This window comes from Phoxinus phoxinus (genome assembly GCF_949152265.1).
Source record: "Phoxinus phoxinus genome assembly, chromosome: 18".
In the NCBI taxonomy this organism is placed as follows: domain Eukaryota; kingdom Metazoa; phylum Chordata; class Actinopteri; order Cypriniformes; family Leuciscidae; genus Phoxinus; species Phoxinus phoxinus.
In genome coordinates, this window is record NC_136893.1 from 15,370,543 (window position 1) to 15,388,166 (window position 17,624).

General features: G+C 36.4%; 1 protein-coding gene across 1 annotated transcript in view; it reads right to left on the bottom strand.

Annotated features, from left to right (window-relative positions):
• arhgef10lb (Rho guanine nucleotide exchange factor (GEF) 10-like b) overlaps window positions 1-17,624 on the bottom strand; it is a gene marked incomplete at its 5' end in the record, with an annotated part of 42,096 nt that overhangs the window by 13,511 nt on the left and 10,961 nt on the right. Inside the window, 11 exons of the mRNA XM_079588855.1 lie at window positions 6,524-6,645; window positions 6,805-6,905; window positions 8,017-8,144; window positions 9,703-9,818; window positions 11,399-11,571; window positions 13,212-13,357; window positions 14,692-14,862; window positions 15,645-15,737; window positions 15,869-15,985; window positions 16,639-16,818; window positions 17,246-17,323. Of these exons, the coding sequence (XP_079444981.1) occupies window positions 6,524-6,645; window positions 6,805-6,905; window positions 8,017-8,144; window positions 9,703-9,818; window positions 11,399-11,571; window positions 13,212-13,357; window positions 14,692-14,862; window positions 15,645-15,737; window positions 15,869-15,985; window positions 16,639-16,818; window positions 17,246-17,323 (1,425 nt within the window). The remainder of the gene's footprint in view (window positions 1-6,523; window positions 6,646-6,804; window positions 6,906-8,016; window positions 8,145-9,702; window positions 9,819-11,398; window positions 11,572-13,211; window positions 13,358-14,691; window positions 14,863-15,644; window positions 15,738-15,868; window positions 15,986-16,638; window positions 16,819-17,245; window positions 17,324-17,624) is intronic.

Below are 17,624 nucleotides of genomic sequence, written 5' to 3' on the forward strand. Positions count from 1 at the left end.
ATGCATGCTGAGTTGCAGCATATCTAAAAGGGCTGGTGACCACAGCCAGCACTTGGCTTGACAAGAGAAGTAAAAGAAGTTAATTGACTGCAGGGTGTTTTGGCTCAAATTAGACAGACATAAGGTTATTAAACACCCATTGCCATTCACACATAATTTATGCACACGCCAGACATGCCATTATTCCAGGTTTAATCATCAACGGCCCATATGTCTAGTGACAAACCCACCCCTGCCAACACTGTGTTATTATTAATTGAGAGTACACTGTTTACCACAGCAAGACAACACATCAATCAGCACATGTTGTAGTAACTTAGTATTATTAGATTATAATAGCTCCTTAATTACAGCTCATGAGAAGTATACAATGGTTTTAAGTGTTTGGGTTTTGTTTCATAATGGTACACTCTCAGAAAAGAAATGTTCAAAAGCTGTCATTTGACCCTTTCAAAAGGTTATAATATGTCCCATTTAGGTACTGATATGTACACTTTTGGTACCAATATGTTCCTTTTTAGGTACTAATATGCACTATATATGTACAAATGTGTACCTGTTGAAAGGATACCACCCCAGTGGCAGCTTTTGTGCCTGTATGTAATGAATGTATTGTCATGTCATGTCAAGATCCTTCCAGAAAATATCCTGGAGTATCCAATTAAGTGTAACATGACACAAAATACAGAAAAGAGTTACTCGTTTCTGGGTTGCTATTAAAAGTACTTTGCCAAAAAATGAAAATTGAGTAATTAGGACCACTTACCTACTTTCGCAATGCTTTTTGAAGCTTGAAAGCTCTAGTAATTGGTGGTGTTTGTAGGCACCCTTTTTAACTTATTGTTCCTTTTTAGCAGCTTGAATAGACCATAATTGAAATCACTTTGCACACACTCAAGTCATGTCCTATTATTATGTTTCAAACTTTCCATTAGATAAAACAGATTTATCCACAGCTATGGCATTAAAGCATAGCCAAAATCAACAACCATTTCTCCACTTATAGCTACAAATCTGTATACATTTTATGAAGTTGTCCCTTTTTATTACATGAAATCGAATTATTCAAAAAAAAAAAACTATTATTGTAAATATTAAGTTAATATGTGGAATTGTCAAGTTCAAATAACTTAATTTTTTCAATTACCTGTGAGGTTTATTTACTTAACTTAAAAAAAGTGAGGAAACCGTTCCCTTAAAATGAAGTCAACTGATTACTTTGTACAGTGCTCACTAAAGGATCAGCAAGCAACACAACAACACTAATTGAAATGGGGGACTGGGCAGGTTTTATCTTTATGTAATGAGAACCCATTACATTGTCATGACACATTAGCCTATAGCACATTTCCATGGTAAGAGGATGACCTGTTTAGATGAAACAGACCTTATTGTGTTTGAGGAGGATCTTGCGTGGGAATCGCAGGCTGCTGCTGTCCCTCTCCTGCTGTGAGCCTGATGCTCAGCACTCTGATGTGCAAAACTTGCTGCAAACTCGCTCTTCCTGGATATGCACAGTGGGAACGGAGCCCCTTTTCATCTTAAGCAATCTACTGGGGCCAAGGCTTTTATTCACATTTTCCCCTCCATGGAAAAAACAGGCAGAATATTTAATATGTACATGAATTAGCCCACTGGAATTATTTATACAAGGTTCTGTGTCAGGCTTGTCATTTTCCTTCAGAATGTGCTAAAAATGTTGTGCTGCTGCATCTTACTGTAACATTTCAGAAAAACATCTTTTAAAAGAGAAGACTCCTAATGACCGGATGACAGATTTTTATTGTCCTCGTTCCAGCTTTCGATCTCAGAGCTCATTGTTGCTTTTGTACTGATAATATGGGGGTGGATAGGTGTTATATGAGAAGACAGAGTTTAGACACAGCCACATTTGTCTCATGGGTGTTCATCCTAAACTTCACATCACATAAGCATCCGCTCGTCTATTCCTGCATCTTCTCTAGAAGCCACAGATCTGCCTTGCTTTTAATCTGCAGTAACGAAGGTGTTTGCCCCCACACTCTTTTTTTACCATCAAACATTTCCCACAAAAAAGTTTTTAGGGCAGGTTTTTTATAGAGGTAATATTTAAGAGCTTCTTCAGATCTAGTCTGTCACATAAATTTGTGTTCACAAATATAAACACAGATGCTTCCATTTATATGGTCTCTAGAAGCTTCTCTTGTGACGAAGACAAGAAATTTCTCTTCAACTTCGCTTTGGACTTTTCCTGGAATTTAAGGATCTGACCCATTATTCAACAATGATTTAATTGGCTTGCTCAAAACTTTTCTTGTCGCGCACTGGGAGAAAACTGTGCAAGCAAGATGTCAGGGTTTGTTAGCATGGTCCAGTTAACTTAGCCCCTGAAGGTAGATGGTGTACCTAGCGGTCGGGAACCTGTGGTTCATGAGCCACACATGGTTCTTTGACAAAAATCATGTGACTTACCAGGTCTCTCACCCATTACCAACAAATGATCGATACAAAATTAGACACATCACTAGAGATCAGCTTTCTGAAGAAAAAGCAAGAACGCAGCCAATTACAATTTATTTGCTGATCAGGATTAAAAATATATATTAAGGATGAGTTAACAAAAATATATTATAATAATATATTTCAAGTTTTTGTGCGGCCAAAGTGCGCGTTCAGTGCTGTTTGTGAGTGCCATGAGAGCAATCAACAGCAAACCACGTTTTAATGGTAACCTAGAGCTCCTGCAGTTAGATTCAAGCGGCTATGTGTAGCTTGTTTGTGGCAACGGCGGAAAGAAAGATTTTTAGAACAGCAGCGGAAATGTAAAACTGGTTCTCTGCTTTTCCAAGAGACATTTCAAAAAATTTCACCGGTTACTTTCACTTTTGCCGCAGAGACCTTTTATGTCCTATAAATGTGTCGTATATTCCGTAAAATATGTCTGTATAAGCTCTTATAAAAAGCTTTTAAATATTAAAAGCGCAATAAGCCACGAAAGAGAACTAAATCTGCTACTGATAGGATGCTTTCTGCTTTCCAGACAAGGAGCCTTTGTCTTTGGTTGCGCGTCTAAATGGTCAAAGTCACAGAGATATAAAAATGCCTGCCTTGGTGAGAGTATTCACGTCGACGTAAGCACTCTGCATTGTTAACTAACTAACTAACTAACTAACTCACTCACTCACTCACTCACTCACTCACTCACTCACTCACTCACTCACTCACTCACTCACTCACTCACTCACTCACTCACTCACTCACTCACTCACTCACTCACTCACTCACTCACTCACTTCATGCACCAGCCAAACAATGCCATTAAAATTTAAGTCAGCATGAAACGAAAATTCACTCTTTTTTTAAATGCATGTTATAGATCTAATTGTGAACAATTAATATCTGCATTTTTTTATGTGCAGGACTTCAAACATAAGTCTGCATAAACCCGCCCCTGCAAGCTCACGTTCACCTCCACTGTTGAGTGCAACGGCCACATCTCAACATCTAATCAAGAAATGATGCATAGATCCAAGTAGCAATATGAAATATGAAATAATAGATCAGTCGCAGCCTTTAATGAGAATATTTCATTACCACACTTCCAATCCAAGTATTATATTTAGATAAGTGAGTATATTGAATATCATGGAAGCAAAGCAAGGAATCAAATCAACCGCAGAGAGTGCGTGAGCTATAAAGACATTTCTTCTAGGGACTTGTGAGCTACAGTACAGCAACATATTCAAACTCATTTTGGGCAAGGCTGGCACTCGAGTGTACTTCAAAAAGCATGATGACAGAATGCAGATGAAAGCAGATGCATGTTCCGAAGGTTAAGACGAGCGTTTGTTCAGTACCAAAGAGGGAAGATGTATACATGCTAGCTGAAACGCAAGCTGAATGCAAATGTAATCATACAGAAAGTGAGTTAGCTTGTGGGAGAAAGTTTGATTTGATCACAGACTAAAATACAAGGGACTATATTTAGTCCTTAATCTAAACCCTCTGCCAGCAATGAACAATGGGTCCTAAGGCTGCAAACGTATGACTTCAAAGTAGTACACATGCGAGGCAAAAAGAACATCCGCCGTCAGAAGACATCAAAAACATCAGGTGCAGGATCAGGATCAGAATGTGAGATTTAGAAGAGCGTCACCCAAAGCAGCCAGAAGACGCATCAGCCACACATCCAGACTTGATAGCGGTATGGAAAGAAATCATTAAAGGATGATTGCATCACTCCTTCAGAATAGTAAAGCATATTCAGCGGCAGCAAATGAGCTGTGAAGCATTTGTTATATTGCTTCCTATGGAACACATTTGCTATGGGACATTAGGGATTTGGGAAGACATTTGAGCCACACAAAAAATAATTTCATAGCTGTCAGGTAGACAGAGCTAATGACCCAGAAGCATTTAAACCCAAACCCATATTGTGTGGACAATGAGAAGACGTGGCCATAAACTATACTGATGGGTGTTATATATTGTACTATATTACATTTGTGCCATTGCAAGTTATCCTTACATTGTTTGTCTACTTTTCAAAAAGAAATGTACAGAATCTGCTTAAAAATAAACTTAGCTGGAAATTATTATATAGATACGTATGTTGGAAATCCAACACTTTTTCCAAAACATGATGGCATCCAGTGTAAAACATTTCTGATGGTTTTGCGCTTTCAACACATTCTTACTGACGCTTTTAATAATATCACAAGTCATCCTCATATGTTAAAGCTAGATAACAGTATTTTAGAGGCAAATCCAAAATTCAAAAACTATGTTGAATACACTGTAGAAATCAACAAGCGACTCATTGAGAATGAATATTGAGAAACCAACCTCAACACAATAGTTCTATGACCAATCATAACAGTATAAAAGCTAATGGGAAAACAGAACCAATAAACATAATCAAAACTGGCAGAAGGTCTTGGTTAAAAATGTGAAGTCCTGTGGATTAAAAGCACCAACCAGATGTTGTGAAGTTGCACACAGACCTGGAGGTGTAGAAAAGCAATGCCAAAGATCAAAGCTTAATGTAAATGTAAGGCAACATGTGTTTGGTTCAGACACCCTGTCTGATTGCAAATATTATGTTAGAAAGATTGCCAGTTCTCCATGGTGTGCAGTACTGATATGACAGATAAAAGTTTAGGATGTTGGTCAAGCAGTAAGCAGTCTATTACAGACTTCCGCATGCATACCAATGAATGTCTGAATGTTAATCTGAGTACGCTCTGCCTTGTCTTAGATCAAACGCTGACTACCCAAAGGACATTTTTTCCTTGCAGATACAGGAAAAACATTGCTCATACGGTTGCTCTTTCAGGAGTTTGCAGATAAGGGTCATTTCAATATTTACTGTTGTAGGATAAATAAACAGAAGAGTTCAGATGCAAAAGCCTCTAAGTGCCATCTGAAATTTTCTTCTAGAATGATCATTTTTATCAAGCTCGTATATATTTGAAGTTCAGTATTTTCACTTAAATGGCAATGAAAATAACCTATTAATTGTCATTCAAGTGAAATTACTGAACTTATATATATACAAACTTGATAAAAAATTATCATTCTAGAAGAAAATTTTAGATGGCACTTAGAGGCTTTTGCATCTGAACTCTTGTACAAGAAGTAGAGTTCTTATTGAAATCTAAGGTCTTTTCCAGAAAAATCTGAGAAGATTTTATAATCTCATTGCTGTCTAAAATAGAGGTTTACAAACTTGAGAAGGACCCCTTTTCTAAAATAGAAACACAGCTATATATTTTTTCATGTGCAAAGACCCATTACTAAGAAATAGTTTTCTCTGTGAGAGAAGTTATTAAATAGTATATCAACATTATGATAAAGATGACATTTACTTTCAAAATAAATGAGATGTTATCCCGTCTGTACTAAAATCCAAAGACAATTATTAAATATTATATGGAATATTTATGTTTCAATCAAGTTGACTGTGTATATTTCTATCCATTATTACAGTAATATTAGATGTATAAACCCAAAGGGATTTTTTTTTAAATGTTACTATATTAAATAGATTCATTTATATATTTTTATATATTCTAAAAACATTAAATATATACCTTATGAATTAAATCTAAAATATTATATGAAATAAATGTATATATGACACATATTAATGCATATTATTCCAAAGTATTTTTATTCAACCAATAAATAATATTCCGAAGCATATTGTTAAAAAATGTTGTTAAATAATGAATAAACAATAAATGCTTAATATCTGCAGACCCCCAGCATCCCCTTGAAAACATCTTATCTAAGAGAAACAGTTGAGATCTATTTTTTTCTTTTCTATAAGTAGAACAGCACAAGTCAAACTTTTAACCACTAACAATTCACTTACAAAACATGAGGGTGAGTAAATGATGACAGAACTTACATTTTTCAGGCAAAAAGTGACAAAATGACAAAAAACAATGACATTCCATGACTTACGTGTGTAGCTGGATAGTTTGTTTCAACTCAATGTTCTTTACTAAGTATACACAAATGCAAAATATCTCTCACTTACCTTCAGATCTTGCACTTTTGGGGCAAACACAGGCACCCGGCAGGCCAGTAACGGGCACCAGAATGGAGGCTTAGTCTTTTCATCATCCTCTACACACACCCATCCAGGCAAGTTCTCTTCTCCTACACATACGGTATTAAGCTTAGCCAGAGGCGCAATACTGTCACTGAAACTGAAAGCTAAAAACTAGCACATTTATACATGAGAATGAACCCATGAAAATGATAAGTGAAAGATTCATGTCAAAAACCTGTTACTCATGTGTGAGAGACCACACTTACTCAGGGCGATTTTGGCCAGATGAAGGCGATTGACCCAGGAGATTTTGCTAATTGGACTGGGCGTACCTAAGACCACAGTGAAACTGACTGGACGGCCAGATCTGTCAAGAGATACACACACACACATGCATGCACAAACTGTGAAAATCCAAGAGGGATTTAACACAATCAAAATCCAAGTGAAACAAAGCCTCTTTCAGTTCCACACATGACTAAAATTGTACAGCTGTATTTGTGCCAAGAGTCAAAAGAGTTTGGTTCTGCTAAAAGGGAAAAGTAAGGCAACAACAAAAGACACAATTCAGCTTAAAGCAGGGGTCTTCAACAGGGGGTCCACAGCGGTACGGCAGGGGGTCCGGCAATTACAGTTTGATCTCAAAATAATATGCTTTATGCATTAAACAATATTTAGCTAATTTCACCCAAAGCTTTCATTGTGCTTTCCACGCTATGGTGTTTAATAGTAATGTAATGACTATGCAGCATTTACTTGAATAAAAAAGAAAGTAAAAACAGTAATATAGTGAAATATTACTACAATTTAAATTTTTATTTAAATTTATTTAAAAATGTAATTTATTCCTGTGATAGCAAAGCTGAATTTTCAGCATCATTACTCCAGTCTTTAGTGTCACATGATCCTTCAGAAATCATTCGAATATGCAGATTTAGTGCTCAAGAAACATTTATTATTACTATCAATGTTGAAAACAGTTGTGCTGCTTAATTATTTTTTTTTTTAATGAATAAAATATTCAAAAGAACGGCATTTATTTGAAAGCAACATAAGTATAATGCTGGACTATAATAATAATAATAAAAAATGTAAAGGCTGTATGTAACAGGGGGTCCCTGCTCTGTCTCATTATCCACCAAGGGGGTCCTTGGCCTAAAAAAGACCCCTGCTTTAAACCCTAATGGTCCATTAGAGTTCATGACCAGAGGTCTTAAAAGCTCTTAGTTCAGCCTGTTAAAACTTCCACTTGATCAACAAAGGTCTTTTGGCTGTGTGGAGTGATAGAGTAACTCCAAAGAGCCTGTCAAAGACAAATCCAAGAAATGTAAATCCTTCTGGTACAAGTGTGATGAAATAGATGAATGCGTTTCAGTTAGAGCAACTGTCACATCCGCCCACATTTGAAGGGAATTTAATGCACAGCTCCATTTTGTGTAACCTGTGCCCACTGGCATCAGTGGGTAGTCGACACTCACTTGTCAGGCTTCCCAGGAACCATCAGCCGTAGACGGCACTTGTTGGCACACTGGATCTCGTCCTCTTTGATGCGGATGAGCCTCTGAAGAGCCATGCACCAGTCCTGTCCCACCGTAGTGTTGAGATTCTGTACACGCACACAGTCACATTTACGGGAGACAGCTGTCAGACTGACTAAGCACCGGTTACCACAATTAGCACCCTGCGTTTGACATTACCAACACAATAAGCGCAGAGAGAGGTTAGAGAGCGAAAGAGCCTCACACAGGGACTAGGAATAGGTATTATTATAACTATTATAATTAGCTATTCAAATAGCGAGGTCAACAATGCAGTTTCAAAAATGTTATCAGGCGTGCTTTAAAAGAGATGGGTTTAAAGAAGAAACTTTGGTAACACTTTACTTAAAGCCTTTATGTATGATGCATTATAAAAGTATTTTAAATGCATTAATTATGGATTGTAACGCACCTCATAATGCATTGTATGATCTCATGAATATAATACATTGCTACACCTTTATAAAGTACAATACATTAAAATACATGATAAACAACCAATTTCAGATGTAACAAGGAAGGATTTATGAAACGATTTAACGCATTACAACGTACATTATGAATACCTTTGTTGTGCATTATACATAAAGGCTATCTCATTGAGGGTGTTAGCATGCTGAAAGCTGCTAGACTGTGAGCACGGTAAACTCTCTCAGAGAAGTTGCGTCTCTAAATTCTTCCCTTTGACAGAACCGCCGAGCTTTTGTTACAAATCCACCGCCTTCAACAATACATTTCAAGACAATTACCGTCGGACTTCAAATCGCCTGCTGTGAGCAATGTTTCTGTTAGTACACATAATCCGTTTTTGTGTGTGTGTGGACTAGATATGTGCAATAAAAGGTTGCAGATATTTAGCGTATATATTTCAAATAGCTGTCAGTAAACTTTGGATATTAGTCAGGGTAGATGTAAATTGAATTATTTTGTTTTTAAAAATGTACATTTTCGTTAATGAAAACAAGACATTTCTTATCTTATACTACCAAAGCTAAAATAGTCAATTTAAACATTTTCAGAAATATTGTTACAAATTTTGAATATAGGAAGGAACATGAAATGAATGACATAATAAAAACTATAAATGATTATGAAATTTACATGATTTAAGCCATGTTTAAGGCTCATCTCGTGCTGCTTTTTAGTGCCTTTACCTCTATTTGAAAACCTCTTCAGCGACAGTTGATCGGTGTCTAGTGGAGACATCACTATAAAAAGCCTAAGGCCTTCCTTAAATGGATAGTTCACCCAAAAATGACTCATATACTCATATGGTAAACAGAAGTTACAAATAGTACTCATATTTCCACATCTCTTGCCATCTTTTGCATCTCACATCTCTCATTGATCTTTTGCGGAACACAAAAGAAAGCATGTTGAGGAACACTGGAGTCCAAGCTAAATTAAAACCCCAGTGTATGGACAAAACAAAACACTTTTCTCCAAATATCTTCAGAGTATCACAGAGTAAATAATGCACAACATGAAGGTGAGTAAACGAAGGCTTTTGAACGAACTAACCTTTCAAGAACGACTAGTCATTCAGATAACTATGAAAATATGTTTTGCAGATTCCTAATAGAAAGGGAATCACAGTCAGAAATGTGTGATGATTAAGGATTTTACCTGGTACGCTCCCTGCAGGGTGCCCACCAACAACGTGACTTCCTCTACCACAGAAAGATCATGCTGTAACTCCTGCAGTTCCTGGAACAGCCGCGGCGGTCCCAGAAACAGCTTTCCTGAACAAATAACATTTCCATGATAATCAGTAATTATATTCACATTAAAGCTTTTGGGTCTGAAATAATACGCCTCCAGCAAATTCTTGCAGCGGAAAGGCTGCGCTCAACTAACATTGTAATTCTGTGCAGTATTTATATCAGGCTGAAAGCTCTAACACAGCAGGAAAGATGTGGAGAAAAAGTTGAAGTTTCTGATGCAGAGAAGAAGAAAAAAGAGTCACCCAAGGACTTTTGGTTCATGTTATCCGGGAATTAGACCCTCTGTAGTGTCCTCTAACTGTGAGTGTATATTATCCCTGCTGGAGAGTATGAGCTGGGTTTAAAATTGAGCTCTGAGGAAACCTTAGGTCTTCTGAATCTGAACAAGATGAATGTAGCAGGAGGAATATGCACTGATATTAGTTCTGGGAGAGTGATTTGTCAAAGGTAAAACAAGCATAACTGTGGGAAAATTGGAATTTATTTGACCAGTGTCAGAGAACAGTCAAAATCTATCCAATTTATAAGGAGATTAAATATTAATACTATGTGACAGTGTTTCCTGCTCCACTATAATACCGCGAATACAAACTAGTGTACTCCAATTAATTCACATTTCCATTCCTTTATAATTCATAAACATATTACATTATTGTGCCAGTTCTTTTAATGAAACGCACATAAATCTTTAGGTTTGAATCACTGACTCATACTGAACTGTAAGCCACCATCTTCAGTCTAGTTCAACTCGAAACAAGAAGCCACAGTGGCAATACTGACTGGTTCTTTATATTACAACATGTAGGTAAAGATATTATTATTATTATTTTATAAGTAATATTCATTACAAATGATGTAATACATAATTTAAGTGTATTTTAATACAATTAAAATATAATTTAATCAATACAAAAACTAAATAAAATATTAAATATTAAAATGTACACACACATACTACTTGATGTTTTTGAAAGAAGTCTCTTATGCAGTGAAACAATAACATTGTGAAATATTTATATTTCTATTATATATTACTATATAATAATATGATATATTACTATATATAAGTACTATATAATGTATTAGTATATATATATTATATTATTACCAATATTTATACTTATTAATTATTAAGTTAAAATAACAGTTTCCTGATTTAAATGTAATTTATTCCTGTGATGATGTCAACGCTGAATTTTCAGCATCATTACTCCAGCCTTCAATATAACATGATCTTTCAGAAATCATTCTAAAATGCTGATTTGGTGGACGTAAAACATTTCAATGTTGAAAACAGCTGTGCTGCGGGAAACCGTGGTAAAAAAACAACAACAACATAATTTTCAAAAAATAAAATAAAAATTTGAAACAGATTTTGAAACAAAAAGAAAATCTTACTGACTCCAAAATGTTGAATAGTAGTGTATATATATATACACACATACATATATAAATATGTAGTAGGACCAATTATGTGTCTGTACAATATAGAAAAAACTGCTATGAACAAGCTTTACCGACTACATCAAAAAGCCAAGTTCGTTATTTTTCCCATGCTCCTCTAACCACATGAAAGGAGTACACTTAAAAATACCAACCTTGAGAGTTGGTGGAGCTCAGGCGCTTGCTTCCACTGTGCTGGTAGACGCTGTCTTTCCGCTGGGGGGTCTCCTGGCCCACCTCCACCACTTGCACTTGCAGCAGGGGGGCACTCCATTTAACTGCGTATTTTGGACCGATGGGGACTAGGCTGCTGATATCTGGAGGGCCCCTGATTAAACACAAAAGAATTGCTTTAAGATCGCAAAACAAAGTCCAACTCGCAATTACAAACAATGCATGATCAGAGGACGTCTGAACGATGGTGACGGAGATCCAGGAATTAGACAGGCAATTAGAGCTTTGTGATCAGAAGGATTCCCAGAGAGCCTAACACCCCCTACTGTGATTTCAGGAAATTATTATTCATGTATTCCTCTGTTATGCATGATCTGCGCTGAGAACGGCTCGATGAGATTGAGGAGTGCAGGAGAACTTTGAAGCCAGTGTAAAATCATTCTGATCCGAAGTCTTTGAAAACAGCATGACCCAGTGGTCATTAATGAAAAAACCTGCCAGATGTGAGAATGTTACCTTCGCTCTTCAAAGATGTTATCAATGCCCCTTTCAATGTATCTGTGTGTCAGTTAAGAGGGAGTTAAAAGGAAGATGGCCTTAATTCATAAATTATGAGCAAGTAACTGAATTCTAGTCATTTATTAATTTATCTCTAATTAACCCAGAAATGAAAGATCTGACATCATTTACTCACCATCATGTCATTCTAAACATCTTCTGTCAAACGCAAAAGAAGATGCTAGGCAGGATGTTCATGCTGCTCTTTTCCATACAATGAGAGTGAATGATGACCTCCAAAAATGACAAAAGTACCATAAAAGTAATCACATGACTCGTGCACTATATAACATGTCTTCTGAAGCCATACAATAGCTTTTAATTTAAGATTATCATTCACAGAAAATCCTCACTCCCCCCACCAAAGCTCTCAAATCTCATGTGCAATTAAAATATTTGCATATGTATGTATAATCTGGCACGTTGCACGTTGAAAAACAACTTAAATTGGTCTTTTCCTCAACATCATGCTATCGTACAGCTTCAGGTAACTTATAAATAACTTAACTTATAAATAAAGCGTAGTATGGACTACTTTTATGGTGCTTTTTGTCATCATTTTTGAAGCTTGATGGCCTTTGGTCACCATGCACTTTGATTATATGAAGAAAAAAAAGCAGGCTGAACATTTTACTAAACTTCTTTTTTTATTCCACAGAAGAAATCAAGGTTTGAACAGCATAAAGATGAGTAAATGACGACAGAATTTTCCTTTTTGGGAGAACGATTTCTTTAATTATAATACAACATAATTAAATGTGACCCTAAATCACAAAACCAGTCATAAGTCGCACGGGTATATTTGTGGCAATAGCCAACAATACATTGTATGGGTCAAAATTATCGATTTTTCTTTTATGACAAAAATTATTAGGATATTAGGTAAAGATCATGTTCCATGAAGATATTTTGTAAATTTCCTACTGTAAATATATAAAACATTTATTTTTGTGAGTGAATGCAGCACAATCGCGAACATAAATACACAACTTTAAAGGCGATTTTCTAAACAAATGTTGCACTCTCAGATTCCAGATTTTCAAATAGCTGTGTCTCGGCCAAATATTGTCCTATCCTAACACATCAATGGAAAGCGTATTTATTCAATATACATTTAAAAAAAATTGACCCATGTGACTGGTTTTGTGGTCCAGGGTCACAAATGAGCTTAAATCTCTCGTGAAAGGACAGAGTTGTGATGTCCACATTGCTGGACATGTGAAGAGGAGTGCTTACTTTACATTGATGTTTGCACAGATGAGCATGTCATTCAGGAGGAAGACTTTGCGCTCCTTAGACTTGAGGACTTGACCCTTCTCACCATAGACGGTCTCAATCAATGTCTCAGACAGAATCAGCTGCTTCTGATCAGAGTTCAGCTGCTGTTTAAAAAAAGAATCATTTAAAAAAGTAAATGAATACATCCACACAATGACAGAACACTTGCATCACCTGTATGTCTGTGCTCTTCAGTTAAGACTCATGACTTTGAAGTAATGTCTTTTGATTGATCTCCTTCTTCTTAATTCATGATCGTTCTAACAACCTTGAATGTAACACTTGCACAGTCTAACAACTCTAGAGGTTAGAAAAACTGCTTATTTACATATGAATGTGAGATATATTTGTGCAATGCATCTGCTGAGGGAAGTGGGAACTCTCTAGTGCCGTGGTTCTCAACCAAGGGCCCCGGGCCCACGTGGGGGCCTCAGCAAACTTCCAAGTGGGACACAGGATGACTTAAAATTGTCTAAATTCATATTTTAAATATGTATATTGTTAATAATATATTAAATCAATCTTAATAAAAATGCCAAAAAAACAAACATATTTTTGTTCCCCTACTCAATAAATTTACCTATTTATTGAAAAGTTAATTTACCTATAACGGCACTCCCAGTTTAAATTAAAGTGAGTACGTTTGCTAAAAGTTAACTTATTATGTGATTGAAAACCCCAATAGGGATGCAGATGGGGCAGAAAAAAATACGTAAAAAAATAAGTTGTTAACTCAATACAAAGTAATAATTGTATGATAATATATTAATAACTTATTTTGACTATTGAACAATGACAGTATAAAAGCCAAATTTAATTTTGCAAACAACATGTTATAAATACAATCCAAATAAATTTGAATTGAAAAGTGTTTCGTTTTTCTGTAATAGTGTAATAACATCACTGTAATCGTGGGTAGAAATAAATACACAAAAACATATGGTGTTATGCTGTCAAGCAGCTTATTTCCATATTTTTTTCTTTTGGCTTTAGAACAATGAAAGACAGTTTCATTTTGCAAACAATATGTTGTCTTTTTAATTTCACAATTGCTATTTTTCACACATTGTAGAACATGGGCCTTCCTACACGAAAATAGTTGTCTTTATATTTTAGGAAGGGGCTCCTCCATGCTAGCAGATAGATGACCTCAAAGATAACAGATATGAACTGAAAGCCACAAAACTCCTTTGATATCATAGGGTCTTTATTAGCGGCCACTAAAATCACTTTCATGGACAACTCACCATCCTGGCAAGAAAAAACCTTTGCCAAAGTTATTTCTACAAAGAGGAAATGTGGAAATAGCAGTCATGAGCTGACAGCTCATGTCCTTCCACACTGCCTGCCAAATTATCTTAACGTCAAATCATTGTGTTTTTGGGTTGGTAATACTTTGAAGTGTCCCATGTGTGTTTGTAGTGCGGTGGTCTCTGACCTTACTAAGGTTCCGGTCACCGATGCTACGAGCAAGTTGTTGGATCTCGGCGAGCTGCTCGGCCAGCCGTTTCTGCTCGTTCAGCTTCTCGGCGAGAGTCTCAAGCTCAGTGAGCGCCAGCTGCAGCGGCAGCCTGTCCTGATGCCCCACAGGGGTGTTTTTCAGCATGTCCTGTGGACCACACACAGATACGTCAGCATATATTCAGTCATTACTACCTAATCTGTCATTCAGCCAACGCTTCAGTCCCCTGCAAGCAAAAGATGTTTCTCAAGGGCAACAAGATCCACGTGATGTGGGAAATAAACCTACGATAATTAAGTTAATCCAGTCTAGACTTTTACTTTACTCAGTCAACATTTACATGCAATAGTGCACATTAAAAGGAACATGAAATGAAAACTGACCACATTTACTATAAAATCAAGTCCCACCCTCACTGGAAATATGTCAGATTACAGCTATAAAATGGACTGTTAATGTCATTTTATGGCAACCTTTCTGTGATTTCTCCAGTTTAGCCATTTCAGCTCATTTTCAACTGTGAACCCATATAACACCCCTCATATGAACTCAAATGTCCCTGAAAAACAGCCTGCGGTAACATCCTCAGCACCCTAGAGGCTTCATGCAAATTAAGTCATTGCATATGAAAAAATCATGTAATCAGAACATGCAAGAGGGATTTCACCAGCGTTTAGGTTTACATATTTGAGCATTTGCTGTGAGGTATCAGATCATGGTTTTGATAGTAAGCACATATTATGTGTAAATTTAATGAGCTTTACTAGCAATCTGTCTTTCACTTCCCCATACAGAAAAGCCTGAGGAAATTCCACCATCATAAATAGTTAAACATATTAGGGTCATTAACTGTGTGTGTGTGTGTGTGTGTGTGTGTGTGTGTGTGTGTGTGTGTGTGTGTGTGTATTTGGAGGTTTCGGAGCACTAACCTGCAGGAGGAGTATGAACTGAGGAAAGCGTTGGATTGGTTTGACCATCAGGCCATAGAGTGTGATTCTGTCTGTACTGGCAGCTTGCTTCTTCTACAACCCAGAACAACACAAAAAACATGTTATGATGTCTAAAAATCACTAAATATGAACAGTAGTATTGCAGCATATACTAAGCACTGAGGAGGAACGATGAACAATTAAGGGCAGGTTGAGAAGTTTACCTTGAGGAACTCCAGGAATGCTGGCTTGGACATACATGCTTTCTTTATCAGAGCCATCGCATTGGTGAAGTTGTTGACATAGTCACTGTACACATCTAGCACCATTGACTTGGAAAACTGGAATGAAGACAATGATAAACTCAGTGGCGGACATAACAATCCACATTTAAGACATACCGGTAATTTCCGTGTACTAATGATCTGTGACCGTACAATGTGCACTGAGCTTGCATTTATATTGTCAATAGTTATGAAGTGACAATTTGCATGATTGTTTTGAATTTTACTGATTCAACGGTCTTAAAATAAATGTGCTAAGCTGCAGGGCAGAGCCTGGGTGATTCAGAGGAAATTTGCACACTTAAAATAGAACTGCTGACTAAAGGATGTTCTGTTTTTCCATCTGCAAAGATCCCTCATCACAGAGACCAATAGCAAGCGAGTCATGTTAGGGTCTAAATACAGACCATTACACATTAATACACATATTTACTTTAATAAGCAGACATGACAATGCTTATTCATGCACAAAACTTTATCTTAAAATGTGGAGTGGAATTCAAAATAGCACATTTGTGGCCGTACAAATCCGCTGGATCAAAGCTATGCAATTGTGCAGTGTTTTAAATCGAAAATGACAAAATGAGAGTTCAAGCAGGGAAATCCTAAACTTTTTGTTACCAGAGCAAAAAAAAATCTATGAACAAAGAACCAGAAGCTGTGAAAAACACCACAAATTGAATGTTTTAGTAGAACAACAGGAGACATACTGAAGCAACAAAGAGGTCTCCGATTTTCTCAGTGTTATCCCATTCTGCCACACGGGAGGCCAGAGCAATCTGAAACATGGAGTGACACTGCAGGATCTCCTTCAGCCGATAAAAAATGGGCTGGATCTTCCTCAAGCTCAGGATCCGGGGCTCCGCCTCCATCAAAGGCTTCTTATATTCCTAAAATATAATTCAGGCGTTAGGTATGAGTCTCTTTTATATTCAGATTGTGATGTATCTATTAATTTAATAAAAACAAATCACATACAGTTTTGTCAATTTACAATAATACAATATATATTTTGTTTTTGTCTTCAACCTGCTGAAAAAAAAGCTTAAATCACCCTGCCCAAGTTAGTTAGGATGGTCAGTTCTGATGGTTTTAGAGGGGTTTTGGGCACCTTCCGCTGGACAGGCTTGGAGACCAGCTGGCTAACCAGCTTAAACTGTCTAAGACCAGCAAACCACCTTAGGCAGTTTTAAGCTTTTTTAAAACAGTATTATTTTCCCCTTTGTGCTATATTCCTATTTTTACCATCCTTTCCACTTCATAGAGAAAATTAAGAAATATGATATTCAGATGTGATGTCAGAATTGTGTCACTGACCAGCAAGATCCTCTTGAGTGAGTCTAAGTAGCTTCTTTCACTCTGGATGATAGAGCCAAGAATATGACGTCTGACAATCTGTACATACAAAAAAAAAAAGCAAAATGCTAATTTCAATTATATCAGGCTAACTGACAGCACACCAGCAGCTTTATATTTAACATAAAATATGTAAAAATATACTATGATTCAAAAGTTTGGGAACAGTGTGATTTTTTTAAATGTTTTTGAAAGTCTATGGTGTTCACCAAAGCAGTAAAAAACTGAAATATTGTGAAATACTATGACAATTTAAAATAACTGTTTTCTATTTGAAATATATTTTAAAATGTCATTTATTCAAGCTGAATTTTCAGCATCATTACTTCAGTCTTCAGTG